General features: G+C 49.7%; 8 protein-coding genes across 8 annotated transcripts; 4 read left to right on the top strand and 4 right to left on the bottom strand.

Annotated features, from left to right (window-relative positions):
• Positions 1 to 70: 70 nt before the first annotated feature.
• H6S33_008756 (uncharacterized protein) lies at positions 71 to 2,124 on the bottom strand (the record flags this gene model as incomplete). The annotated part of the gene is made up of 4 exons (XM_044840213.1): positions 71 to 1,411; positions 1,473 to 1,541; positions 1,593 to 1,884; positions 1,964 to 2,124. 4 exons carry the CDS (start codon positions 2,122 to 2,124, stop codon positions 71 to 73), a joined length of 1,863 nt encoding a protein of 620 aa, XP_044687612.1.
• A 1,092-nt stretch (positions 2,125 to 3,216) lies between these two features.
• On the bottom strand, positions 3,217 to 3,891 carry H6S33_008755 (uncharacterized protein; the record flags this gene model as incomplete). Its single annotated transcript, XM_044840212.1, has 1 exon — positions 3,217 to 3,891. One exon carries the CDS (start codon positions 3,889 to 3,891, stop codon positions 3,217 to 3,219), a length of 675 nt encoding a protein of 224 aa, XP_044687611.1.
• A 1,456-nt stretch (positions 3,892 to 5,347) lies between these two features.
• On the top strand, positions 5,348 to 6,620 carry H6S33_008754 (uncharacterized protein; the record flags this gene model as incomplete). The annotated part of the gene is made up of 5 exons (XM_044840211.1): positions 5,348 to 5,631; positions 5,694 to 5,770; positions 5,822 to 5,842; positions 5,893 to 5,951; positions 6,021 to 6,620. 5 exons carry the CDS (start codon positions 5,348 to 5,350, stop codon positions 6,618 to 6,620), a joined length of 1,041 nt encoding a protein of 346 aa, XP_044687610.1.
• Positions 6,621 to 7,437: 817 nt separating this feature from the next.
• Positions 7,438 to 8,731, top strand: H6S33_008753 (uncharacterized protein; the record flags this gene model as incomplete). Its single annotated transcript, XM_044840210.1, has 2 exons — positions 7,438 to 7,678; positions 8,145 to 8,731. 2 exons carry the CDS (start codon positions 7,438 to 7,440, stop codon positions 8,729 to 8,731), a joined length of 828 nt encoding a protein of 275 aa, XP_044687609.1.
• A 3,024-nt stretch (positions 8,732 to 11,755) lies between these two features.
• H6S33_008752 (uncharacterized protein) lies at positions 11,756 to 12,310 on the top strand (the record flags this gene model as incomplete). The annotated part of the gene is made up of 1 exon (XM_044840209.1): positions 11,756 to 12,310. One exon carries the CDS (start codon positions 11,756 to 11,758, stop codon positions 12,308 to 12,310), a length of 555 nt encoding a protein of 184 aa, XP_044687608.1.
• A 1,571-nt stretch (positions 12,311 to 13,881) lies between these two features.
• Positions 13,882 to 14,532, bottom strand: H6S33_008751 (uncharacterized protein; the record flags this gene model as incomplete). The annotated part of the gene is made up of 2 exons (XM_044840208.1): positions 13,882 to 14,344; positions 14,459 to 14,532. The coding sequence occupies 2 exons, from the start codon at positions 14,530 to 14,532 to the stop codon at positions 13,882 to 13,884; spliced, it is 537 nt and encodes a 178-aa protein (XP_044687607.1).
• A 1,414-nt stretch (positions 14,533 to 15,946) lies between these two features.
• Positions 15,947 to 18,806, top strand: H6S33_008750 (uncharacterized protein; the record flags this gene model as incomplete). The annotated part of the gene is made up of 2 exons (XM_044840207.1): positions 15,947 to 16,906; positions 16,971 to 18,806. The coding sequence occupies 2 exons, from the start codon at positions 15,947 to 15,949 to the stop codon at positions 18,804 to 18,806; spliced, it is 2,796 nt and encodes a 931-aa protein (XP_044687606.1).
• Positions 18,807 to 20,056: 1,250 nt separating this feature from the next.
• H6S33_008749 (uncharacterized protein) lies at positions 20,057 to 22,099 on the bottom strand (the record flags this gene model as incomplete). Its single annotated transcript, XM_044840205.1, has 6 exons — positions 20,057 to 20,124; positions 20,195 to 20,918; positions 20,989 to 21,264; positions 21,320 to 21,675; positions 21,736 to 22,010; positions 22,077 to 22,099. The coding sequence occupies 6 exons, from the start codon at positions 22,097 to 22,099 to the stop codon at positions 20,057 to 20,059; spliced, it is 1,722 nt and encodes a 573-aa protein (XP_044687605.1).
• Between the last annotated feature and the right edge of the window lie 3,454 nt (positions 22,100 to 25,553).

The following is a 25,553-nucleotide window of genomic DNA, read 5'->3' as shown; positions in this document are numbered from 1 at the left end:
ATAACTCAAAAAAGGGAAGAAAAGAAAAGATCAGCCACCAAGTCCTATAACTATTCCTCTACTTATATGATCATTTTCGCTCCTTTGCTGCACTCCCCTCTCCGTCACTCTCATCACTCCCCACACTGTACCTCGATTGCCTCGCTGCACCACCACTTTCGGGGTCTCTCTCAAACATTGGCGTTTCGACTGTCAGATCCTTCAATTCATCCTCGTCAAAGCTCTCCTCACTCCTCATGTTCCTCCTCTTCATACCAATCCCTACACCCCTATAAGCGCCTTTCCCATCATTTCTGGAATTCCTGTAACTGCGCCTTTGGCGGTATACAAAAATACCCCAAATAATAGCGGAAATAGCAACAAACACGAGGGCAATTTCACCAGAGCGGTAATATGCGTCCCAGCGTGCTTTATCAACTTTCGACTTCTCCTTCTCAATGGCGGTGGTGGAATTAGGAGTGCCGCCAACAGATGTAACCGGACCTTTCTCACCACCGATAATGGAATCTGTAGGGATACCGCCGATTTTCCCGATGTCAACGCCCATGAAACGATCAAGCATATCGCGCGTACGGCGAGGGAAATCGAAGGGAACCATATGTGATGAATTGTAGAAGAGAACGTATGTAAGGTTGCGTGCACTTTGGTAGTATCCAGCTGGTTCACCTTCGAAAACCCAGTCTTCCCGAGGAGCCCAAGTGCCAGGAGCATCAAGCTCAAATCCTTTCCCACCGTTGAATTCCATAGCATGAATCAATTCCTCCGTTCCTATGTGGTTGCAAATCAAATCTTTGTCGCCAGAGAATAGTAACACGGGCATATTAGCCAATAGATTTGGCATAAGCTCGATTGAAGGTTTGGAATTCCTCGCGCGGAACGCTGAGCTAACACCACCAGCACATTCAGTCCATCCGGATTTCTTGCCTGGGTTAACGTGCAGAGCCTTTACAACATCCGGTTTCCTCAGATATGGAGTCAAATCTTTCAAATCTGGAGGCCAGTTCATTCCACAAGAGGGGTAAGTGTCGTCAAGGCGAACATCGTACATGTTCACACATCTTTCCTCTCCATTCTTCATCTTTTTCGTCTTTTCAAGGAGATCTGTGAGGACTCTCTCGCAGATAGGAACATCAACATGATTGGCTCCCTTTTCAGAAAGTGTCTTTGCGCAGATTGAGACCTGTTTTTCGAGTGATTTTGCAACATCGGTGCCAGACTCAACGATCCCTTCCTTGTACGCAAATGTCAGATAGGAAAGATATTGTGGTGCAGGATCAATCCAGCCGTTTCCAATAAGAAGACCCTCAATTTTCCATTTTGTGGCCGAGGAGGATTTAGCATTTCGGTCAAGAATTGCCTGAGCGATGTAGGGGATATGTTGTCCGGCGTATGATTCTCCAGCTATGTAAAGCTAAATTTTTTGTAAGTTCCAGTCTAATTTTAAGCTGGGGACGCAGAGTTCATAAGCTTACATCATCGGCTTCATATTCTGGAAACAACGCAAACCACTTCTCCAAGAACCTGATGAAATGATCCGCCATCTGAAATGTAGTTAGCTTTAATTCCTACTTCAAGATAGGAATCTATCGTACCTGGTCCAAATCTGTCAAGTAGTGGTTGCTATCAACATAGCTAAACCCGGTACCGACAGGTTGATCCACAAATAGTAGGTTGGCAAACTCGTGCCAACTTCCGGGGTTCTCTTCGAGCGTCTGATCTTCTTTTACTCTGTAAGGACCAATTTCCATCAAAGTGCCATCCATGCTGCTACATCCCGGACCCCCGTTGAGCCATATTACGGTACGTTGCCGGTTCGCGATGTGTTTATTTTGGAAATGCCAGAAGAAGAGGTTCCCGTTCGTAGCGGCGTCGACTTCAATGTGTCTATTTCGTGGTTGTTAGAGCCGAGTTGGTGATAATGGAGAAAACACGAGATAGGAAGGGATAAAGGGGAGCAACGTACCCAGCATGCATCTTGATCAGTGGCCCCTTCGGCTGCCCGGGAAGGGACTTCACGAAATACTGTGCAGAAGAAGCGGGCGCATCTGTAGGAGCTGTAAGAACTCCTCCTATAGCTGATAATGCAATAGCTCCGAAGAGGAGTGATGACGCTGTTAAGCGCATCTTGACTGGCCGGCTCGCAAGGTGTTTAGACAAGGGATGAAAGAAATTCCGTTGGAATAGTGGAAGGAAGTTCTGTAGAATAGTAATTTAGAAGTATATCAATCTGATCCAGCCCGACGATGAAGATCAGAAGATCGTGGGGGAAAGGAATGGCTGAAGTGGGGGAGAGTTTGGGAGGGTCGTCGTCAGCTCTAGTATGCTGACCCTTGACTTTAAGATGAAGATGTTTGAACCTCGAGAAAGCGTTCGTGGCCTGGACCGGAGTCTTGGCGTGTTCGGGCGGTGTTAATACGCCCCCTGGACCTCAACGTCGCGTTTAAGGAATCCGTATTCCCCACGGCCCGATAATCTTATGCACATCTCGAGGAGGTAGGTGCTCTATTTAGATGGCCCTATCCTCCAATCATCAGATCCAACTTGCTGCGCCTTTCTATCAATAATTACTCCGTGCCACCTTGGGACTAGCAGTATGTACCTACATCCCGGTGTGGCGTCTATATCAGCCCTGATATACTTTATTCGAATTGCATAAAGTTCGGGTTTTAGTTCGAGTGGAATGCAGTAGTTGCATCTCCTATCCGAAGATCTGAGGTAGGAACTGTAACATGATCTCATAACTGCGATACACAATACCAAGAGTTTGATAACGTGTTACATAAATATCTTAAGTGCGTTCAACAGAGCACAGTTACCATATCAGGTTCGGGATTCCGACTAACGGCCTATGGGACAAATTGCAAAAATAAGAAGGAAATAGTAGAATGGCTGCATTTAGTTGTCAGGCTTCGAATGTTCCTGCCAATGGGACAATACTATTTAACCGAGTCATACCCTATGATCTTGCACCATTTGCCTTGACTGGTTTGGTTGGTCCTTTCTATAAGTACATCACGTACATCGTGAACTACTTTACACGATGGAAAGATATATTATGTAAGTTGCATGTATAGGTAAATGTATAAAGAAAGTCTGAATGGACATCATTATATTAATAAGGTCCGCGCCAAATGGGCATCTAACCTATATGGTCCTGACCTATCAATAATTGACTTCAGTATGTTTCTCGTGATCGTTGCGTAGTAGCTAAATAAGTTAAATCCATATCATATCCTCGTCCCCCACATTCTCGGTGGATGTTTCGGGTGCAAACAAAGATTCAGACTCATGATTTTCAAGGGAAGGGAGCTCATTTTCGTTTGCAAAGAGTCCCAGGCCCATAAGTGGGCTTCTGGGGGTCTCAAACAACGAAGACTCATCCTCGTCTTCCCAACCAAACAAACTGTCACTTTTGCCTCCCTCGCCGCATTCGCTTTTTTCATCCCATGAGAAAAGGCTATTTTCGTCCGCAGAGATATCATCAAAAAATAGTTCCTCCTTTTGATCCTCCTCAAAATCTTCCTCGGGTAGAAATAAGACGTCCTGTTCCTCGCCATCACACGTAGTCTTGCTGGCTATTAGATCCCCTTCAATGTTCATCAAGCTCTTCAAGATACCTCCCGCCCTTCCTTTGTTCTCATCCGAAATCCTCAATAAACACCCCCATAGTTTTCTTTCTATCCCACCATTACCGCCCAGCTCTTCAATGGACCTTCCTAGCGACTTATTCTGACTTCTTGCGCCGACATTTGTCATTGCGTCGCTGATAACAGTAATGTACTCGGAGTTCTGACTAACACTTTCCAAGTACCCAATCTTTCCTAGAATTGGTGCTAACTGTGCTATCTTATCATTCCAGAGACCACGAATTGCCGTATCGATCTGTGGCATTAGTTCCATAGAACTTGGTGTTCCATAGGGGCAGTAGGGTTCATTTGAATTGAAGAGGAAGTTGAGAGATATATCTGAAAGGAAAGCAGTAGGTATGATTTTTGGTAGGAAAAGTTCAGTAGCGGCCGATAACTGACATGTGCGGATCAGGACAACTGAGAGAAAACTTAGAAGTGAATTAAACTGATAGGCGGTGTGTTTTAGTTTTCGTGGGTATTTGGGCCTTACTTATCACATCTGGCCCAGGCTCCTCGCTATCAATTCCACTACTTGCATCAATCCCAACTTGCACCCGCTCTGGAATCTCCAACGATGCGGAAAGTAGCAACTGAGACCACATTTCTGCTCCTGATATCCATCTTCCTAATTCTTCTATCGAGGTTTCTTCCATACGCTGTCCATGCCATTGAAACTTGATTTTCAACTGGAGAGTACATTTAGCACTGGGACCCGAGGGTGGGGGTGGGGGGGGGGGGGGAGTAGGAGGAGCATACACAAAACCCCGATCCCCTAATGATTTCCAAATCTCTCCATTTAAAATCTACCAGCCAACTGGAATCAGGGAGCGAGAGGTTAAGGGAAGATGTGAAATTCAAGCGAAATTTGCTGGCACTGCAATCTAACAGGAGCGGGAGAACCTCGATGGATAACGGGACGGGTGCCTTGGAAGTCATTTTCAGGTATAAAACGTCTTGGGCCTCCAAACCTCGTGGCAAAGTAAAAGACAATTCTTCAAGGCATTAGTCTGATATGGAAAGTGTTGGTATTGGGCCGAATTTAAGATTTCAGACACGTATCGCTTGCTCAACCACAACTCCTAAGATACACGCATCCAAATAAACAGTGAAAAGGTCATATGAACGCTTAATTACTGATCTGTCACGAAATAACAATTTTAGGCGAATAATTTAATGTCAATTGCAAATATGAAAAGGATGTACATACTCCAAGAATTCAATGCTGACAGAACTTGCAAACATCAAAGTTCATGGCCGATCCCTAAACAAATTGCCTAACGGGAGCAAACATCCTCTTATGTCCCTGTCTCTCAAATGGGATTGAGTAATATGCATGACCGCTCATATCATGTATCAATAGGCCAACAGTTAATATAAGCATAAACTTCTGGAAACATATTGGCCGGTTCCCAGCACCACAGTATGCAGGCAAAATCGACCAGCCCGATCCCAATGTTTAGGCCAGCCAAAAGATATTTTCAGGGTCCTCTTGGCCTCAACGGGATCCTAGGATCAATCCCGACTCCCAAGAACCTCACACACCCCGCACCTCCAAGCGTTGATCGACAGCTAACCCTCCCCCACCCCAAACTCCGACAAAGCTTGGCTCTCGCGTAGTACTACTACTAGTGGTGACCTGGCCCCGCTACTCATATACTTATGTAGTTAGTCCCATACCTCTAAAGACCTTTAGCATGTTCACCATCAAAAAAGCAATTATGTCCTCATCCAAACTCTCCGCTTCCTACCTCCTCAAGAATAGTCTAGGCTATCTATCGATCCCTTCAATTGGCTTCGGTACCTTCGATCCAAACCTCTTCATCAATCCCACTGCGTCGAAAGACCCGGTGCGAATTGCAACGCTAGAGGCACTAGAGGCCGGGTATCGCCATATCGATACTGCATTCTCGTATGGGAGTGAAAAAGAGGTAGGGAAAGCGATTGCTCAGTGGATCGCAGAGGGAAAGGGTAAGAGGGAGGATCTATGGGTTACGAGTAAATTGTATGTTTGTGTGAGGCGATAAATAATATCGAATGCTGATTGGTGGGGCTGGGAATATTTAGGTATAATACCTTTCACAAGCCGGAGGATGTTAAGGTTGGGATCGAGATCAGTTTGAAAGACCTGGGTCTTGATTACGGTTAGGACTGTACCTCGATATATATAGGAATTTAACTGATGTTATGAGTAGTTGATTTGTATCTTATGCACTGTATGATGCCATACTTGCCAAAACCCCGATATGGAGCTTACAAATGATAGTTCCAACTGCTTATGTTCCGGGAGAAAATTATGCCACCAAGAAGCGGCCTGACGGAGGCGTATGTCTCCCATTGATCGAAACCACAGAATCATTTCTTCCGGGAATATATTAACATTCTTGTGTGTAGCCTGAGGTAGACATCGCCGGATCCAGAGACTTCATGTCTACTTGGCGCGCAATGGAGGATCTTGTGGATACTGGTCACACCAAAGCAATCGGGATCTCTAACTTCTCCCTCCTCAAAACCAAACGTCTCCTTTCCTCAAATCCACGCATTCTCCCCGCAATAAACCAGATCGAACTACACCCCTACCTACCCCAACATGACCTCATTACCTTCCTCACCGCAAATGGTATTCACGCCACTGCGCATTCGCCCCTCGGCGGACGTCCAGTTCCGGCAGTAGCCTTGAATGCCCACCTTTCTGGCCCGCTGACCGATCCTACGATCCTGAGTATTGCGGGTAAATATGACAAGTCCCCAGCACAAGTCTTGCTGTCATGGGGTGTGCAGAGAGGGACTAGTATTGTTCCGAAATCTGCATCGAGGGAGCGAATCAGGGAGAACAGAGAGCTGTTCATGTTGGAGGAAAGTGACATGGTGAGGATAAATGAAATTTGGAAGGGTCTGCCGGAGGTCAAGGATGGAAAGCAGGGGAGGAGGGCGAATGATCCGAGTGAACACACGGGTTTTGATATCTACTCTGAAGAGAGAGAGGAACCGTAAGTCGGATTTGGCCGCATTAGTTGGGGCGGTGAGCATGCACCCTTCCAAGATTTCCCAGCTATACAAGGCTATTCACTTTTCAGAAGGTAGCAGTTTTAGAAGAATGAGATAAACTGTAGAGTTTAAGACTAGAAAAGGAAGAAATTGATAAGTCTTTCCTCATCCAGGGTGTAACAATCCGCCCTACTATTCCTGCTCCACAAACGGAAAGGTTGTAAACCTGCATGCGCAGCTTCCCAGCTAGCACAGACACTATCCAATTAGAATCGCTTCCAAAACGATGATCCCTGCATCTAGATATTTCGACAGAATCCACCACGATGGCGTCTTCGAAGTCGACGTACAGTATTGACACGCACTCCTGCGATCGCAATGAACAGATGTATGTACCTCCATACCTGGATATATACTGCTTCCCCCCCATGTAGATTATAACCAAAAACATACCAAATTTATCATAAGCCTAAAGTAGAGATCGGAGAGTGAAGGAAAGACCTTCTACGTTAGAGATGGTATATCATTTGCCATCTCGATTCAGCTGCGATCAGATAGATCAGTTATCACAGCTTGGCACCGGCTGTGTGAAGTACGATACATGCTCTATCGAGGGAGAGGGGATACGGGAAGGTAGAAAGGTGGGTCGGTTTGGGGGGGGGGGGGGGGGGGGGCAGTTGTGAGAATATTAGGCACGAGAGCAACATCATTTTTCTCTCTTTCTTTCCTTCTTTCCTTCCTTCTTTTTCGACAAAAAACTCTACACCTGCGTTAATATTCTGGAAACAATCTTCGTAACTTCTTCTTTCACACACTCAAAGCCATGTCAGCTCCAGGCGGTGGTCTTCAGGACCTAAACGCCCTACCATTGCCATCAACTGACATCGATGACACTGACGTCGCCTTCAATCCGGATGACTTGGCCATCTTTACGAATACACGATTCTTTGACTTCGATATTGGTCCTGATGACAGGCGCAACCATAATAGGGAGGGTGGGGAGACTGGAAGGGCGGATTTGATTGATCCGGAGCTGAAAAATGGGGGTATGGATTTCCTTAATGGTAAGAAATGGATTTCTTTATTCATGAACGTGAAGTCGTCGATGAGCTTGTTTGGTCCCGGGCCTTTTGGCATGGGCAGCCGTTCTCGACCCTCATATCCCTCTCCCAAATATGCAGGAAGTGGTTGGTGAGCACACCCTCATTCCGAGCCACCACCCTTCGGTTCTGCACGCGTCTTGTTCTGTACGAATCACCACGGCTTTGATATCTACCAATTAAGCATGAAGCCTCCCGTACCCCATACCCATGGGTTTTCGGGGGGAGCTCCTCACAAAGAAGGAGGATACTCGCTACCGGCTATTTTTTTCTTAAATATCTTTTGATTACCTTATAGTAATCAATATCTATCTCCATCCATGTATTCACCTATTGATTACTTACATCAGCAGGAGCATACCCCAGGGTACCCATAACAGTTATTTGTGTTGATCTTGACAGCTAACCACACACCTCTCTGGATATGTAGACTTTGACCCCTACGGTTATGATACGTACCCTTTTGGTCCTACCCAGCCCACCCCATCTTCTCCAAATATCGATAGAAGCTTCACGCCGTCCACGATTTCCCCCAGTACTCGCAACCGTCCTGTCAAGCCATTAGCTCCACTACCTCCACCCCCTCCTGCACCAGCATCAGAGGCATCGTCTCCCGGCCAGTCGCCTTATCCATCCCGCAGTAACATGCGAGCCCGAAAAGCATCAACCGCAAGCTCTTCCGACCATATTCAGTCCCCATCCTCCGAGCAATTCGGGGACGAACCTGTGTCCCGGGCGGGCGCGGCAGTTGATGAAGACAAGCGTCGACGAAACACCGCGGCGTCAGCTAGGTTCCGGGTCAAGAAAAAGGAAAAGGAAGCACAGCTGGCAAAAGACGCAAAAGACGCTGCGGAGAAGGTCAGATTGATGGAGGCACGGATTAAGAAGCTGGAGGAGCAGAATGAATGGCTGAAGAGCCTGTTGTTGGAGAAGAAGAGGGCTGTGTCGGCAGTTACAAAAGATGGTGTTGGTGGAAGCACGCCTTCTGGGAACGATAAGGGGGATGTATTGAAGTAGTGCCAGAGGTTTTGGTTATTTCTTTTTTTGTGTACGGGAATTTGTTTTGCTTTTGAGGTTTTGTTTCCCTTTTGGAGCATGGCGCGATTCAAAAGATCAATCGTAAGAGAATAGTGAGCTAAATAGTTAGTATAAGCTTTGTTTATTTGCTTTATTTGATTATGAGCTCGAGTATGATCTATGTTGTTTTGTGATAGTCAATACTAAGCATATCTCGTTTCTACAAGCTTGAACAAAAAAGCCCTAGTCATCCACATACCTCCATCCAAAACCAAATCCAAAAACACACCGGAAGCCTAATCATCCGAAGCTGTGTAGATAATAGAGCACAATCCACATCACCATGAATTACCTCACCGAAGCGCGAAGAGCTCTGTACCCCATACCTACCTTCGATTGCGCCATCGCCCCAAATTCTTGCGAAATTGGTTAAACGGTTATGCAAGCTCATGTACTGGCGCGGCGGTGGGGATGCATGCCGCGGGGAATTTCAATTGGCTTGGCCAGAAGTTCGCTACGACCTGGAAGCTTGTTTTCTGTGGGTGCGGATACGGGCGGTATCGGAGTTACAGGGGTCCACTAGGCAGCTGCGCGATGCCAAGAACCTATGAGGATGGAATTGCTAGGGAAACAACTCATCGGTGTAGGGGCGTATGATAAAGCTCTGGTGCTGCGTAAATTATTCTACCTACATATGTATTTTAGATATTTTTTCTTTCTCTGCATGTATTATCACTCGATATATGCCAAGCTGCTTAGCGGTCAAAATCTATCATATGGAATGGGTCTAGTACATTTACCGTTATTTCGAAAAAATCTGTGACCTTCTTTTTTCCAATCGAGTGTGAATCGTGTAATCTAACCCCTAGATCTGTTTTGAAGGTCTAGACTCGTGACACGTACTTCTGCTCGGTATATGGTGCCGAACTTGAGCTAAGAACTGACAATAAATATGATCTAATCCACAAGGCCGAAGAGCTATTTTTCTCGCCCCGTGGCTTAGAATATTCAGAGGTCTCTCACGAGGCTAATGCACGTGCTCCAACATAGCACATCCTTGAGGTGTCGGCAAAAGAAGGCCTTAATATTCGATTCGGCTTCCGATAGAGCTATATATGTTGTAGGTAACAGTCGTTAGAGGAATCGTGATGAGCAGAAACACATAAGATGGTAAGAAATAGTTAAGATGTTAATGGGTTGAATATATAAAAAGGCGTGGGGGTTGAGTAATAAAAAAACCTCATGAATCTAAAAACATCGCTACCACGCGGGGCATCACATCGCTGCTCTCGCTTCCCAAGTTTAACCACTGACCCTGCAGCTCAAGATATCATTAATGACATAGGCGCTAAACGACCACCCGATTAATTGGCTGAGTGGTCTATGACAAGTGACCTTGTCACTGGAATGCCCTGCTGGTGTAGACCGGCCGCTTCATCACTCACTCGAACACTGACTTTCAGTCGGACAGTGGTGGTGATTAGTTGAGAAGAGGTGTAGAAGCCGGTAACAACGTAGATTTTCTTATTGTTGTGTCAGCTGTCTATGTGGGCGGAGTTTGGTGGCAGGTGAAGGTGACGTCTATGTAGCTAGAACTCCTAGAATCCGCACGTTTCACTAGCTAGAAAATCCTAAGATGTCGATCTCGTGGACGATCAGAATTTAGAGCAGGTTCGACCGGTATATACCTGAATTATACGATTTGGAAAAAAGCCCACTTCCTCAAGATGGAGATGGATGTGCTGCAGCACTACGCGTAAGTTGTGTGTTATAAGACGTTGTAGACGTAGCACAGGAGGTGTGTTCTTGGCGCACGAGTGATTTCCTGTGATGACACAAGCTTGATTGATTGATTGATTACTTCAGTGATCACACAAGCCATGCTGCGGCGTACCTACAGTACCGCGCAGAAGCTAGCGGAAAGGGTTAAAAAGTACATGTAACCCGACAGGAAGCGGCTTGCACACTCGATCCCACCTTCCTCCACCTTAACTTCGCATCGACATGAGTTCTGCAATCACCGCCCCGCTGTCAACCAGGGCTCTATCACTACTTGCTGCTCCTTCCTTATCTTATTACTGGAGCTAATAACTACCTCCACCCTCGCCAGACGCTGAACAGTGGTCATGAATAGGTCCCGCCCTAGCTGGGGCTTGAGTGTTTCCCCGGGCCTAGGCGTTTTGGGTAAAACTTGGAATACAAGGCTGAGGCTCTTTGTGTGGAGTTCTGAGGCTCTTTAAATTGACCAATTGGAGTATGCCTTGGGAATGGAAGGGTATGAACTAACTTCTTATATGACAGTGCGGTATGTATCCCCTTTGGGATGACGAGATACGGCTATGGCCGCACATCTGGATAGCGAGACTCGCTTGGGTCTCATAGGACCGAGTTTTCTCAAAATGCGATTTTGAACCATGTGCGGGCTTGGGTACTACCGTTTGACAAGTACAGGGCTAGCTCGATGTCTAGGTACTGGAGTATATCGAACTCAGGGTCATACTTTCAATAACTGTATCAAGCCACGGGTTTAGATATTGTCGCTTCCCAACTAATTATCACGTTGGATACAGATTACTGCTACTCGAAATATTGGGCAACTGGACATGAGCTGGAGCCCAAAGAGTCTTGCGATCTAGCTAAAGCTTCTGGGCCTCTCTCTCTACTACCCGAGCTTGCCCAGGCCAAAGACCAACAAGCTCATGCCTAACGTTCAACTTACTCAAAATTCAACTTGAAAGTTGCTGACAGTATGATGTTCATGATCACATCTGGTTATAGCTTTTACATTCGTTTACGTGGGTAGCTACGCAGAAAACTTGAATCCATTTTGCGGTTCATGCGGAGGTTATGATATCTTGATATCTCAATGCCCCATTGACGTCTATATATGTTAAGCAGATTCTCCCCAGTGTCTTAAAACTCATTACAATCGCATCAATCACATCACAGCTAAATTACAAGGAGCACTAGCTTACAACTCATATTATTAGCATTAACACCTTGAAAGGCACACTAAAAAAAATCATGAATAATTGTATTAACACTAGCAACAGCGCCAACCCAGGGCAGCCTGCCCGGGACAACACATCAGGCTCCAGCCGTGACGACAGAGACTTCATCGACCGACTCCTCGACTTCTTCCACGCACCCCCCAACCCCCGCCCCGAAGCACCCCGCAGCGTCTCTCCAGGCTCATCCGCATCCTCCGCCTCAGACCACGAAACCGCCGACAACTTCCTCTGCGCCATCTGCAGCCGCCGTGCAAACAAAGTCCTCTTCATAGTATGCGGGCACAGCGCCTGCACTAGCTGCACTAAGCGGCTGTGGAATTCGATGAGGCAGTTACCGGGGAAGCCCTACAACCCGCGGCCTGTTTTTTTCCCGTGTCCGTTTTGTAGAGAGTTGGTTACGCGTGTTAAGGATGATTTGGTGGTAGACCCCGAGACTAGTGAGTGCCCGGCGGTGGATAGTGCGGGTGGCTGGGGGGAGGGAGTAAGGGTGGTGGAGTGGATGTTGAGGGTCTCGAGGAAGACGAGGGAGAGACTAGAGGTGGAGATGATTAGGCGTACTACGGAATGAGTTCTCCGATGACAACTTTGTTCAGTGCTTGCTAATGACCGTAGGTTTGGCCGAATTGAGGATAAATGTTAGTTATGGGGGTGAGTGAGAGCAATATTTGGAATTTAGTATGATTAGATGGCATAGGTACATGTAGTCTAGCACAGCCTGTGTCCCGACATTATCTACTGTAACCGCAGTCCTACGCTACGGGGCGTGGAGTACCATTGGATACATTTATGGAAGATACTTAGAGATAAAGAACTTTAACCCCATTGAAGTACGGACCCATATCTCCAATTCACGGGGCGAGCCGATCTGAGAATCCAAACATTCAAGCTTGAACTAAGATAGAGCCAAATCTTATCTACTAGTGCCATAGTTGGTATTAAACCATACATAGCCAGTCTAGTAACAATATTGTGTGGAGAAAACCACGTTCATGAAATATCACTCGCTCAATAACGTTGGGATATGTTGGATATTTGGCTTTCAAGAGATGTTGGACCCGTACAGGTGAGCTGTCCGAACATGTCATGTTGACAATTGTCCTACCCGTGACTACATACCATCTCGTCCTATGTTTTCAACAGGATAGATGAGTTTACCACTCACTACCTATGTACTACTCACCACCTACTACTTACCACTCGACTAATCATGAGGGGGGCCGGGGGGGGGGGGGGGGTATACATATCCTATTCAAGTGTCTAGGTATCTAGATAAGTAGGGGAATCGAAGTCATCCAAGCTACAAGCATGCACCGCAGGAACACCAGAGCTCGAGAGCTTGCGCTACTACTGATACCGGGTGATTGTGGCCTCCCCGGTCGACTCTGTCGCCTCTCGGCTTCTGTCCGACAACCTGGCCTGTGGAGGGGGGGGGGGGGGGGGCAACAGCCAGGGAGGGTCGCTTGGGCTAGGAGCATGGGAAACTGCTCTGCGCATATATATATAGCCGCCGTCGTCAAAATACTGAGCGGCGGATATGCGTATTGTGCGGATTTTGGGATTAGAATTTGGAATTTGTGCTGCCGGTGCGCGGGTGCTTACGGCGGACGTGATGTCGCATATTATTATTATTATTATTACCTAGAAGTGCAGGTGCCATCTATGTGGCTATATTGCCCCCCTAGTTGTTGAAAGGAAAGGCTAGATGTCCCAATATATCAAGAGGACTGGGGGGGCGACTGACTTATGCTATATCATCGCCTTGGATGGCTAGCCCTGTATTATTATTATTATTATGCACAGAGCGACCGAAAGGATGTTTTTTTACTTGTTAATTTATTACGAGGACATTGATAAAGACAGTAAGACTGGCTTTATATGCCTGGCACCTGTCTAGGGTATAGGTGACCACTACCATCTTCAACGCGTTGGTCTTTGCACGACGCCGGACGGAAATTACATTGAGCAGACAGCGCTGGCTGCATTTTGCTGCCATGTTGTTTATGTTACCGGCAAGAAACAGCAGCAAAGGGAAGAGAGAGGAAAGCAAAAGAAAAGAAAGAAAAAAAAAAGGGCCCTAATGCTATTAATAAAACACTATAAAACACCCCCACCGCCGCAAAAACAAATAAAGGGGCCCCATCACTGAATCTCGGCCACCCTCGCCTTCTTCTTCCTCCTGACCGTCCTCACCGGCCCTACCCCACTTCCTGCCGCCGTCCCCGTCCCCGTCCCCGTCCCCGTCCCCGTCCCCGTCCCCGTCCCCGTCCCCGTCCCCGTCCCCGCCGCATCCCCGCCCTCAACCGCACCCTCCCCCTCCCCCTCCCCCTCGCCCTCGCCCTCACCCTCACCCTCCCGCTCATCCATCACCCTCGCCCTCAGCACCGTTCTATCCCTCTCCCTCTCGCCCCTGCGCGCCTCCTCGATCCTGCGCAGGTTCGCGCGCCGCCGCGCCCCGGCCTCCAGCGCCCGCCGCTTCAGCTCCGCCACGTCCCGCTGCTGCTGCGCCATCGCCGCCTTGAGGCGCGCGAGCTTGTGCTCGTAGTGCGGGATCTGCGAGAGTGTCGGTGCGATGGCGGTGTAGTTGGGGAGTGTGGAGAGCGTGCTGCACGTTAGGTGCAGTGAGGTGAGGAGTGTGGTTTGTTCGTGCCTTTTTTTTTTTGGGGGGGGGGGGGTGTTAGTGTGGGAGTGTGGGAGGGGGGGGGGGGAGGGGGCCTACTCGAGGTGGTGGAGTTGCGCGGTGAGGGTGTCGACGGCGGCGCGGGCTTGGGTTGCGAGGAGGTCGGCTTCCATGTTTGTAGGGATGGGTGGAAGGGGGGGGGGGGGGGAAATGGAGGTCTGTTGTAGAGATGTCGTTGAGGATGAGATGAGATGAGATGGGGTTTTCACGATGTTCGTTGTGCACTGTGTAGTCTGTACCGACGATGATCATCACCACTTGTATTTTTTTTTTAAAGGCACCCCGGCCGGATATATTGCTGTCACACTAATCTGCTTCACTTCTAAAGTCTATTGTGTGTGTGTACCTACACATGGTTTCCCGGGGGGGGGGCCGCACTTGCAAATGCGCGGAAAGCCAACTCTACTCTCTACCCTACTTTCTAGATGGATAACGCCCCGTTTTCCAGAAGTCATGGAGCCAGTCTCCTGCCGAGGATAAGGGTGGGGTTGGGGGGGGGATGTGATGGATGTGTTTTATCGATAGCAACACTGACACTGACACTGCAACCCCTGCCTTGCCTTGCATTGTGTTGTGTGCCAGCCAGCCACGAGACGATCAGCCACGGGCTGCAACCACAGACTTGCGAGTTGGAGCAACATGGACGGGGACGGGGGCGGGGACGGGCTGGGTACAAAGGTGCAGGTGGAGCAGGGAGTGGCATGCGCGCGAAGGTTCCAGAATGGAGTGTCAGCAGGAGTTGTGTACGTACGTTGGGGAAGGGATGGAGTGGGATGGGCTGGGCTGGGATGGGATGGGCTGGGATGGGGTGGGATGGGCTGGGCTGGGATGGGATGGGATGGGTGCAGCAGGGCTTGAGATGAGTCTTGTCCTGAGGCAACTGGGCTGTAACTAGCGAGGCACGGGGAACTAACTGGGTGTGGAGCAGAGCAGACAGAGACAGCAGACAGGGAATCTCCATACCTGCTCTGCTTGCCTGTTGTCTCGTATCAAGCAAGAAGGGGAAGGCACAGCACGTGTCACAACTGGCCCTGTGTGTTCTGTTTCTGCTTCTGTTTCACGAACCCGGCCTGGGACCCGGAGCTGTCGTGCATCCTGTTTTGTCTGTCTGTCGAACTGAAGCTGGCTGGCAAGGAAGTGCAAGTTGAAGCAGCATCACGCCCAGCTGTCTGTGGCTAGAGCTGGTTGGTTGGTTGGTTGGTTGGTTGGTTGGTGCCCAGATACTCGGGCCGGCGGTAGAGTGCAGCACCCAGCCTCCCTTTGACTGACTGGCTGGCTACTTCCACGGCTCTCTTTCTCTTGCTCTCCTCATCTTCTACCTCATCTCATCTCACTCATCTCACTCATCTCACGCATCCTTTCTTGTTTCTTTATTTTGTGCACAGCTTCACCGACTGCTGCTCTGCTCTGCTCACTAAGAATACATAGCGATCGATACACACCGAGGATATACTTATACCCACATACATACATACCCACATACATACCCACATACCTACAGCTAGATACACCACCACCACCACCACAATGCTCCACACCCCCGACGACCCCCCCACCCCCACCACCTGGAACCCCCCACCCCACCTCGAAGCCCGCTTCTCGCGCAAGCGCCGCCGCACCCCCACCGGCACGCACTCCCCCTGCACCGCGCCGCTCACGGCCTCCAGTCTGGCCACCACGCGGCGCCAGCTGCTCCTCGACAGCCGCAAGTCGCTGCTGCGCCAGCGCGCGCAGCACGTCGAGAAGGTGCGCCGCGCGCGGGCCAGCAGCCACGAGGCCGTCGGCGCAAGGCTCCTCGCGCTGCAGCAGGCGCTGAGCCAGGCACAGGAGAGCCGCAACGCCATCCTGGCGCGCATCGCGGGCAGCTGTGCCAGCGAGGTGGCGAAGGCGAAGCGGCTGGCGGGGGAGACGAGGGAGCGGCGGGAGAGGGAGGCGAGGGCGCTGCGGTGTGGGGTTGAGGAGCGGATGATGGAGGCGGAGAGGAGGAGGATGGAGGTGTTGAGGGAGCGGAGGGGGAGGAGGAGGACTACTGGTGGTGGTGGTAGCGTTGGGGGGGCGGTGAGGGTGGATGGGGGGAGTGATGTGGAGGAGGAGGAGGAGGGGGCCGCGGCGGCGGCGCTGCAGAGGGTGAGGTTGGAGGGGGGGAGGGTGAAGAGTGTGGAGGAGGTGAGGGGGGAGGCGGCGAGGTGCATACAGAGGGTGTGGAGGGGGCATGTCAGGAGGGAGATTGTGAAGCGCTTCTTGGGGCTGGGACTGACGATCGAGAGCGTTAGAGATACGAGCTTTGAGGATATCTCGAATAAGTTCCAGGAGGAGGGCGTCCAGAAGGCGACGGCCCGGCTGTTGAAGCTCTGCGGGCTGCTGGGGAGCTCCGCGGCCGCCGAGGGCGAGGTCGACGTCGAGGTTGCCTGTAGGACGTTCCTGAGTGCGTATCTGATCCTGGGACACCCAGCTGAAGTCCTGAGCAATGACGGCGAGAATGAAAAGGTACGTTTTGTGTTTTTATATTGTGACTGTGCGGATCATGGATACTGACTCGGTCATGGAATAGGCGTTAATCACCAAGTCCAAAGATCTCCTAATCGCCTTCGAGTCCTTCTTGTCTGCGCCGACGTTCCCGCCCGCGAAGCATCTGGCCGAGACCTGGGAGTCCTTCAGCACGGCGTTCACCTCGTGGAAAGCCCGCGACTCGGAGATCCTGATCAATACCATGGTCGCGCAGTATGCCGAGCTGGACCTGATCTGGCAGAAGGTCAAAGACGACACCGAGGAGCATGTGGCGGCAGACTTCAAGGAGGGCATCAGGGAGAACCAGTTGATACTGCTTGTCCGCATCCGACGGCTTGCCGGCGAGAAGACGAGAGGCCTCATCAGACAGGCTGTCAAGGAGGCCAGGAGGACCAGGCTTCCGAAGAAGGAGAAGGGCGATACAAGGCCCCGCGAGACTCCGAGCTCGTCGGAGAGCAACACTGTCTCCACCGCGGTCACCGCAGCTTCTAGGGTTGCAAATACACCTGCGTCTCCTATCACCGACCAGGCTTCTGTCCCAATAGCTGCCCCACCCACCGCAGACCCCACCCACGACGCCTTCTCCCAATTCTCCACCAGCGGCACCCTCAGCAACCGCCAAATCGTGCACGAGCTCGCCCTCAACCGCGACTTCAAACTAACGCAACGCCAAAAGCCGCCCCTCGAGCAGCTTGTCGAGCGCGAAGCCAAACGCGCCTTCTGGGACCTCATGCGCGACGACGTCCTGCACAACCGCAACCTCACAAAATGGCTCCCGCCCATGGCCCACTCCGTCAAATCCAAGCTGCTCCACCTCCTCGACCCCGCCGGCGCCCTCCACCGCACCATCGCCGACGCAATCGACATGGACCTCATCGCGCAGCAGTGCGAGCACGGCACATACGACCACGAGCGCTTCTTCGCCTTTGTCCTGGGTCTCCTGCCGCGCATATGCTCGCCGGCAAGAGACGCCGAGGTCCAGGCCCTCTTGAGCCACAATGGCGACTATATCGACCGTCTGCAGCGCCTCTTCGACGTCTTGGAGCTCCTGCAGCTCGACCATGCGAACTTCCTCCTCATGATGTCCGCCCAGTATGTCATCCCCGAGGCGGCGCCCTACGAGCGCCGCCTCTTCGCCGCCGACATCGAAGCCGGGCGCACATCGCTCACGCGCACCACCGCCTGGCTGCTCGCAGCCAAGGCGGCGAAAATGGCAGAAGCGGCGGCGCGAGACACCGAGGGCGCCAACCACCCGAAGAGTCGGCCCGCGCCGATCCAGATCTGGAACCACGCATACCTGGCGCTCATCGCGACGCTGGACACCACGCCGCTGACGGCCGAGACGGCGCCAGAGACGCTGCACCTCGACATTGACCGCCTCAACGGCTTCCGCGCCGCGTTCCGCGCCATCGTGCTCGGGGCGGCCATCACGATCACGACCAAGAACCTGCTGCGGCGCGACGTGCGGTCGGCGTGGAAGGCGCTGAAGGAGCGGGTTGCGGCGCTGCTCGCCGAGAACGAGAGGGAGGGTGCGCTGGCGGAGGGCATCTGCGCGTTCTTGACGGAGACGGTGGCGACGCCGAAGAGTGTGCTGGGGCATGTGGCGGGGGCGGTGGGGAGGATTGTGGCGAGGGGGGGCGGGGACCCGGTGGTGAGGGTTGTGGCGGGGAGGGTGAGGGGGTTTGTGGGTGAGCGGTTGGGGGCCGAGGGGAGCAGGGAGAGGGTTAGATTGGCGACGGGCGGGGGGGAGACGTTGGCGGGCTTTGGGGTCGCCGAGTGGATTGGGGAGGTGGGGGGGTTGGTGGAGGGGGTGGTGGGGTGTGGGGGCGTGAATAGGGACGTGTATAGGGAGTGGTATGATGCGGTTTTGGTGGAGTAGTGGGGTGGGGAGGGGGAGGGGGTGCTTTTTTTTTTGTGCTTTTTGCTGTCTCTGTTTGTTTTTTGTTTGTTTGTTTTTTTTTTTTTGCTCTGTGTGTTTTTCTTCTTGCTTCTTGTTGATTGTTGCTATTGGCCTGGTAGTTGCTTCTGGATGGTAGCTTAGTTAGTCAGTCGGGCCAGTTTCCCGGGCTGGTGGTGGAAATTGATTTGTATCCGCTGCTTATGAGTCGTTTTTTGTGCTTGATTTTTCTGCTTGCTTGCTTGTCGTGCTTTTGTCGTGTGGCTATCTGCGTGCCTTGTGTACGTACAATCGTCCTTCTCGTGGCCATCGTGCTCCTGCCTTTCCTCCTTGCGTTGGGTTGGGTTGGGTTGGGTTGGTGGGACATCTGCTCCTCCTCCTCCTCCTCCTCCTCTGCTCCTTCTCCGTTTCTATGTACATGTGCACATGGTATCATTGACCCGGTCTCTCTCCGGTACGGTTCTCTACGCTAGAGGTTTTTCTGTAGTCTTGGCTTTCGATGGCTAGACTGTAGGTTGGATGCTGCTGTGGCGTAGGGTTAGAAGTGGAGTGGATCTTTTTTTGTTCTTTCTCTGAGTGTTGATGTTATGGCCATGTGGGTATTTGTAGTGGGGGGGGGGGGGGGGGGGGTTAGTGGTGGTTGTGGTTGTGGTGGATAAATATCAGTATCAGTATATCGGTCAATCTACACATGGCAATGGTGGGTTTGGGTCGAGTGAGAGTGTATGATCGCGCTAGTTGGTCAATGTGTGTGTGTGAGGTGCGGTTGCAGGCCTATTTGGGACATAATAGTAGTAGTATCTATTATTGGGTGGTGGGTGTAGCTTGATGTTTAGCTATCAGGGTAATGTTTGGATGGATGGCTTCCGGAATCCCGCACAGTTGCCATGTAATGTTTGCGCGAGTGTACGTTTGACCAATGGATGAAGTTGCAAATCGAGTACATTACTTTTTATCATCTCGTAAACCGTACATACATGGGCCACGCGTAAAGTACACGTAGAGTACCGTTCTAAAGAACTAAGAGGAGGAAAAAAGAAAATTCGTGACAGAAAAAAAAAGACATCATTGCTGGAGGGAGTACAACTCGTATGCAGATCTACATGAAACTCTTTACCGGACGAAAAAAAGATTCGTAGAAGGGAAAAAATTAACGGGATGAACTATGCAGCAGGAAAAAATTATAGTGGAAAAAAATTTAAAAGAAAAGAAAGAAAAAAAAAAGGCGGAATCTACGCCTTGGTGCGGCTGCGGATACGCTGGAGGGCGAAGTAAGCCATGGTTTTGTCGACAATCAGGACTGTGGGTGGGTGGGTGGCTCTGTTAGTTTATTTGTGCTAGGTTTGAAGACAAGGGAGTAGATGACTTACCGAAGATCATGATGAAGCAAACTGTGGGAATTGGCCACGGTCCACCCCACATGTAGTTGATATAGCTATCAGGCTTGATGGGGCGGAAATACAAGCCCAACATCGAAAAGAATGTCAAGCTCGCCGCGAACCTCAGACCAATGGAAACGTAATCAAAGACATCCATATGTCTCCTGACAATGATTGCAAACACTGCGTACAGGAGGAACACAAAACCCAGGGCAATGAAGAAGTACTGGAACACAAGGTCGAAGACCTTCAACATTGCGATCAGTTGTTGGGTGCTATCGGTCTTTGCCGGTGCCTTGATTCCGTAGTACTCGCCAAGGCCAGTGTACGCGTCAAAGAGGATAGTATGGAGGTATGACTCGTACTCGACAGAGGGATTTGGTGCTGCTTCCATGGCGTCAATTGTGGACAGGATCTTTGAGTAGCCCTTCAGGACCGACTTCGAAGTGCCGTCTTCGTAAATTATTTCGAAGATATCGCGGAAATATTCGGCAAGACCTTCGGAAGTCAAGGGTTCGAGTAAAGTTACGGTGGCACCGATGTCACTTGCGAGCAGGTTAAAGGATTGCATGGTCGTAAGCTGACGCAGACCTTCGACGACGAGAACAATGGAAAGATGGAAGGGGAAGTGCAGCATGGCCCAAATCTGTTGCCTGATGGTACCATAGTGAATATCGCGAGGAGTGTAGTCGAAATAGAACATCCAGAAAAGATACTAGTTATTCGTTTAGCCATATGCAAAAAAAAAAAAAAATAACACTTGATATGGAAAAGTGAAAACTTACGATGATACAAAGCGCAGCAGCGACGACTCCAAAGGTCGACTTTGTCCATCCAAACCCTTTAACGACGGCATTGATAGCTTTCAGCATGACAATAATACCCTCTCCAAGAATAATGAGTGTCAACAGTCCCATGCGCTCTACCAAATGTGTTTTCTTAAAGCTCACGGACTTCCAAATGCTCGATGTTACGATAACTGCACCAATCTCGAAAATGGCCATCGCATACCAGCCCAGGTACGACTTCTTCTTCGTGGCCTCCTTAAAGCCCCAAAACATCTAGACGTTCTACAGTCAGCGTCCGTCCAACTCGACATGAAAGAAGATAACTCACTCCCAAGTATACCCCAGCCGAAATGAACATCACAATCGCATGGATCCCAGTTGGTACTACTGCCTTCCTCCTAGAACGCCCATAGACCATGATCACGATATACTGAATCCCAATGACGATTCTCGAAAACATGAGTGTCAGTGTCATCGTCTTCAGTGCTCTCACACTGTCGATGTCATCAGGACTAAAAGGATCCCAATCAGTCGAGACAGAAGAGAATGCAGCCATGACAGCGAAATGCATGGCTTTGCAGACGCGCTCATAGACCGAATCAACAGAGAAGCGGACATCCAGAAGAGTAACATGCAACCAGGTAAACCAGAGAATGATGAAAAACAGAATGTAAGATGACAAGTCTGCTCTATAATTAGTGTCTATTACAGCGAAAAAAAAAAAGAGAGAATGGGGGAACATACTCCTCCATTCAGTGATATACTGAACACCAGTGACAGTAGTCAAATTGGCCACGAAGAAGAGATCATAGAACAGCTCAATCGGAGTAGCTTCTTCAACCTCAATGTGCTCCTCAAGAGTCTCAATTGCGGACTCTACTGCATGAGCCTCCTCGGGATGCTTGGGGGTTAGTGCGTAATCCGCTCCCTCACCATGATGCCCATGAGGATGCTCATATTTGGTGAAAGGGTCAGCAATCCAAGAGAGGAGCTGCGACTCCCTCATGTGGATGATGCCCCTAAATTCTTTTTAGTTATTTATTCGATGATTGAGATAAAAATAGAGATGGGGATAGAAAACTTACTCTTTACTTAGTGGAGGCAACATGATTCTAGCTTTTCAGTGCTTTGCGCCACCTAATTCTAGAAAATATACTGGTTGCGTAGATGTACTTCACAAAAGAAATCCCACACAGAGATTCAATCCCGTGGTGTATGAGATTCAATGATGATGATGTTGTTGATGTTGTTGTTGATGAAGTGAGGTGAGGTGTACCGGAGAGAGAGAGGGTTGGTCGACTTATATATGTGGGAAGCTAAGCTTTCGCCCGCACAACCAAGTCACAGTTTTTGTTGTTCCGAAACCCCACTAATCTTATCTGGGCCGCACTGCTTGGCCGTCTCCTCCCTTCCCTTCCCGTCCTTTCTTCCCTTCTTCCCTATATTCAAGCTACACGGATCAGCCCTATTCCCTTCGTTTTGGAGTTCGAATAACTGTGTAGATGAGCGTTATAGCTCCCACGTGTTGATTGATGGTGGGAGAGAGTAATCGTAAATGGAATAGCAGATGTCAGGGTTATGAGCTTGGGCTAAAGCTTGTTTCGAGGTTTCAGCCCCTTTTTGCTGGCATTTATAGAACTACGTTACGGATGTTTGAAGGCTCATGTAAGGGTTATACAATGCGTGAACTAGAAAAACCGAGATCTGGTGGTGGTGGGTGGTGTATGCTGTGCCTACTTTGTCCAGGGTCTTTTTGTAAACGCCAGCACCGTGCATAGAGGCGAGCATTGGCAAACAGACACAAGCATTGCGCGTATCGGACACCAAGTGTGGACTGGGTACATCATCCCTCCAAGTCCCGATAATAACATCAGCATCCTTGCACCTACCTGTATGTAGGTACATCCACCGGTGCAACGTCGACCATGAAGACCACTAATGTCAAGTAAATAAACAAAATTGACGTTATGGGTGTATGAATGAACGTATTAGATCCTTTCACACCTTTGTACCAAGCTATTGCACTCCCGATGTACATATTCACCCATCCAATGCTACTGTTGTTGCAAGGGTCAAACCGGTAAGTTACGGCAGGTTCTGACCACACCTACTGGGCGCATACGTACTCTACCGTTGCCGGTGCACTTTTGTGTCTAGGAAATTTAAGTGTACTTCTGTGGCCAATTGATAACATGTACCAGCCCCACGGTAACCATGGCAGACAAGCTTTTCGAGGAAGCGATGTGCTCACTTCAGCCTCACCGGCAGGTATGTGTTGGCAGGCACCGAGACGGTGTACCATCTGATGATAGATGAGGGCCTTCAATAAGGGCATATGTACCTACATGGTGGTTTCTCTCACTAAGATACTTGATGTATGTAGAAAGGTACACACATATTCACATAGGGTAAAAGTAAGTATATGATGTAGTTTAAAAACGCCGTGCAGGGACATACATCAACAATATTGCGAAATGGTTCACGCAGCCGCAGATGCTTGGACAAAAAGGATTGTCTCAGGTTGCGGGTGGCAAGTATCTGGACAGTCCTACCGAGCCCGATTTGGGGGACTGGGCAAGCTACACCAACGCGAAACGACTCACCAGATCATCAGCTCTCACTCGATTAGCTAATCAACTCCTTAACCCGTTGGGGAGGTATGGGCTTGGCGACTTCATAGATCATGTCTCTACATACATAGAACGCGAGATACCTCCTCCCTCTCAATTGAATCCCACAAGTCTAAACATAAGAGCCGATTACTCCGCACCGATGCAACCACACACTAGAGCTGACTCACCGAGTTTACCTCTGCTCAATAGATTAGTAACCACGGGATAATCGGGTAATTATGTCCGTCCGGCGGCTGTCCAATCAGTCCGTATGCAGCACACAACGTTCAATCTAGTTCTGCACGTGGCTGAGCCCCATCCTCCTTTACCTCTGTGCATATCTCCATACACGTTTTCTTCAGGAGGACATGGGGTAAGCCGTGGATATATAGAATATGTATATATGCATATTCTATACAACGGACAGCGGGCAGGGGATGGCTCATGCTCAAACCAATAAAACACAGCTAGCGGCTGCAGACAATCAAAGTGTATTTTAGGTTCTTACTGGTGTCCTGGTTCTTGGTGATACCTAGACGTTTGACTTTCCCAGCAGTCAGCCAAAACATATGCGAACCTCCAATACCCACAGCCTTCAAGTGCCGCACTACCCGAAGAGAGCGCCGGCGAATCGAGCCAGTGTTCTTCCTGCAAAGAATGGTGCAGAGAAATCTAGAGCATATGTGCGTGTGTGGCTGAGTCTGATCCTAGCATATGCTTTCAAGCTCAGATGGTTACATGATCAACCTGATACACCTCTACTCTAAAAACCACCGAGTCGAGGGTTATCGCAGTGACGCAAGCGCGTACTTAGCAGGTAACTACGCGGTTACAGAAACTACTCTACCTTGCTGCAACGAACTTCATTAAAGAAGACGGAGTACGGAGTTTTGGCACCTCACCGAGTGTCGTCGGGCTCTCTATCGGATATCACGGAATCAAAGGCTTGGCTATTTTTGGCGTGGATTTTGCGCCCCTGGCCGGTCGATTGGTCGGCACCGCGTTGTATATCGGGATCTGCTCTGTTGCATAATTGCGGGGTTTATTATTTTGTCTCTACTTTGACTAATAGTGGGACCCCATTTTTGATCGGTAAGGTAGATCTAAACCTTGCGGATCTTTTAACTAGTGGCTCATGATGGCTTCAGGACCTAGCTGAGTGCTCGAATGCAGGGCAGGGTTTTCATTTACCAAAATGTATGACCCCCAGAGCTAGGAGATTGGGTCTCGGTCCTGGGGAAGACAAAGTCGCTAAATCTGAGCCTCTTGATACGGGACCACAGCCAGCGTGCAACACCACATATACCCTCAGCTTCCCCACGCAACCGTGTCTAGGTACATGAAATCTTGCGGTAGGCAATGAATCAGCCTGTGAAATCTCCCCCTGGCATTAGAATTATACTCCTCGCATCGGTTCGGATATACATTCGGCCTATTTTGTCTTCCGCGGGAAAGGGACAGATACTCTAACTCGAGTGCTAGATCGTGACACAACACTTTTATCCTCTCCCTTTCATATCCCGTGGGAGGTGCGGTCAATCTATGCAAGCTGGTGCCTAGGGCTGGTTCCAAGTTCCGACGTTGAGGGTAGGATGAGTAAATGACTACATGTAGTTGTTGCCAGAAATCTTCAGCTTCATGGTGGGGGCCAAAAGCTGGGGGTCCGTGATATTGAGTTAGAGACATTAGGCTTGATATTGCCGTTCGATATGAGACTGGTTTGGGTAACCGCATGTAGTTTTGAAAGTTACAATCCCATGATCACAGCAGTGATGGGTATGGACGGGGATGCTACATGTATTCGTTGATAGTAGTATCAGCACTGCCCTACCGTCATATTTAAGGTACGCTTAACCATAATAACCACACAATCGCCATAACTGCGGCTAATATAAATCTTAAAATTTTCGGAATACTTCCTAAGCCTTAGTACGGTACTGATTCAATTTC

This window comes from Morchella sextelata, assembly GCF_020137385.1.
Source record: "Morchella sextelata strain SCLS chromosome Unknown scls_28, whole genome shotgun sequence".
NCBI classification, from domain to species: Eukaryota; Fungi; Ascomycota; class Pezizomycetes; order Pezizales; family Morchellaceae; genus Morchella; species Morchella sextelata.
Note: the sequence above shows the minus strand (reverse complement) of the source record. Positions and strands in the feature narration are given on the sequence as shown.